General features: G+C 29.4%; 1 protein-coding gene across 3 annotated transcripts in view; it reads right to left on the bottom strand.

Moving 5' to 3' along the window:
- LOC115216569 (feeding circuit activating peptides-like) overlaps positions 1-2,467 on the bottom strand; it is a 60,355-nt gene extending 57,888 nt beyond the window's left edge. The window contains exon 1 of one of the 3 annotated variants that reach the window (XM_036506301.1): positions 2,292-2,467. In XM_036506301.1, the coding sequence (XP_036362194.1) occupies positions 2,292-2,381 (90 nt within the window). In that variant the 5' untranslated portion in view covers positions 2,382-2,467. The remainder of the gene's footprint in view (positions 1-2,291) is intronic. The other 2 variants (XM_036506300.1, XM_036506299.1) reach the window with 2 other exon arrangements.
- Positions 2,468-2,500: the final 33 nt, after the last annotated feature.

Here is a 2,500-nt window from a genome sequence, read left to right as displayed (position 1 = left end):
AAAACAAATTTTCATGATACAAAAGATCTAAGTATATAAGAAAACACTGAGAAAACACTAACTGTAAAAAAATCGAACGATAAACTACGTATCCAACATGGACTTGATCCAACAACTCAGTATAGCAAAAAATCTTTAATTAATTAAACAAACTGGATGACAACTAATTATATCCTCAGACAGCAGTTGTTATAAAAGCTATTATAATTAAACCTTATAAAAATATGGTTTTGATGAAAACACTAAACTGAAGATCTCGTTTGACCAGCAGTCATTTGAACTCGTCGTAGTCAAAACAGTTAAGTATTTTTGTTGCATTTTCTAACCAGCTATTTAGTTACTAAAAATGCTTTCAACTTAACTCAATCATACAAGAATATTAGTAATCTTATGAAATGCAAACTCCAGATATTTGAATGTAAATGACAAAACGAACGACAGCTGTTTGCTTAATGGGAAATGCTTAAGTAAAGCAATCGAGAACGCAATTCAAGTTGAAAGGGTGCTAAAAACTGAATTATATCGGAATGAATGAGGGTAGTTTCGAACGACGTTTCCTTAACATTAAACCCACTTTCACTTGTGTACAAATGAGTAAAACAACGGCTGAGTTAAGATAAATTTGTGGACTATAAAAGGCCATATGTAAAAGACAATTATTCAATAACAGTCACTGAGTGAACCACGCCTTATATGAATTGGCCAATTGATTTCAATACTGTTTAGCTATAAGCTATAAAAATTTAATCTTGATGAAGGAATTCCCACGTACAAAACAATAGACACGAATTCATATTGCAATCATGCCACAAAAGCAAATTCGCACGAATTATGACACGAGGATACACTATATTCTATTCGCAGCATAACATTTTAGCTAGCAATAGCCACGCCTCGCTGATTACTGTAACGCCTCTCTGCTAGAAGCAGCAGTTCAATACCTCAAATCACATCTTTACCCCAAAGTAAAAAGCCGTCATTTGCAAAAAGAAAGTAGTTTCAACATAAACTCCTATAAAAAATGTATAGTCGCGACTGACATAACTTTGATAGTATATGTAACCAGCAGCACAGGTTAAAGAAGAGAAACAACAGCTAGAACAAAGAGTAAACATCGCTAAGTTTATTATCATGAAAGGAAAAAAAGAATTTTATTGAATTCACTCCAACCACAATAACGAATGACTTGAAGAAGATAAACTTAACATATGGCTAATAAATGACAAAAACAATTTAAAAAATTGAAAATCACATATAAATTATTAATATAGTCTCTACCATATTATATTGTAATATACTATTACTGACTTTCTATCTGTCTGTCTGTATGTATGTATGTATGTGTGTGTGTATATATATATATATATATATATATATATAGAGAGAGAGAGAGAGGAGAGGAGAGGAGGAGAGAGAGAAAAGAGAGAGGAAGATGTATACAAGTATGTGAGTATATATATATATATCCTTAAAATCCTTTAAAATGTTTTAGCCCGAAGGCCGCGGCCATGCTGGGGCACCACCGCTGTCAGGGTCCCAGCCGTGGGTTAACCATATATTAATGAATAGATATGTTTACATACAAATATATAAATATATAGTATATATTTACATATATACGTATATACACATATGCAAAACATGCATAACAATGTATGCGTGTATACTTTAACAACTTTTACTTTGCAGCGGCAGAAACTGAATTTCCCATACATATGTATACATATATACTTTCAAATATACATTCACACTCACATATGTGTTCTTATATGTGTGTGTGCGTGTGTATGTATGCATATATATATACATAAGACATACATACACATACATATATATGTAAATATTCATATATATATATATATATATGTGTGCAATGATGTATGTAAATGCATGTATATATATATATGTATATTTATGTATATATATATATATATATATGTATATATATATATATATATATATATATATATATATAGTATAGTATATATACAATGTGTTTAGAATATATGTTATACCTATATAGATATTATATCTATATATTATCATATATATATATGTTATCTCTATATATCTATATATATACATATATATTATGTATAGGTCTATATATATATACATATATATGTATGTATATCTATATATATACATATATATATATGTACATATATTATATATATGCGCATAGCAGAAATCGTTAATACTTAGGAATCAGAAGTGGGGGGAAAAAGATAAAGATGACAACAATAACAAAGAATTTGATTGTAAAATAAAAAAAAAATTCGTTTACTTACCGACGCTTTTTTATCGGGTGATTCATGTTGAGGTGTTGACAGGACAAAGCTGCTTCCAAGGAAGACAGCGAGAAATTGCCAAAGCCTCATTCTTCTTGGTTAGACTCCAATTAAACCGCGGCGATTTCTTTATGTTCTGCAAAGTAGTTTTATGAATTTTCTTTTACTTCACTTTATAAACATATAATTCTTGTTATACGTTGATAAAT

Source organism: Octopus sinensis, linkage group LG10, assembly GCF_006345805.1.
Source record: "Octopus sinensis linkage group LG10, ASM634580v1, whole genome shotgun sequence".
Classification (NCBI taxonomy): Eukaryota; Metazoa; Mollusca; class Cephalopoda; order Octopoda; family Octopodidae; genus Octopus; species Octopus sinensis.
The sequence above is the reverse complement of the archived record's forward strand: the minus strand, read 5'-3'. Positions and strand labels throughout refer to the sequence as shown.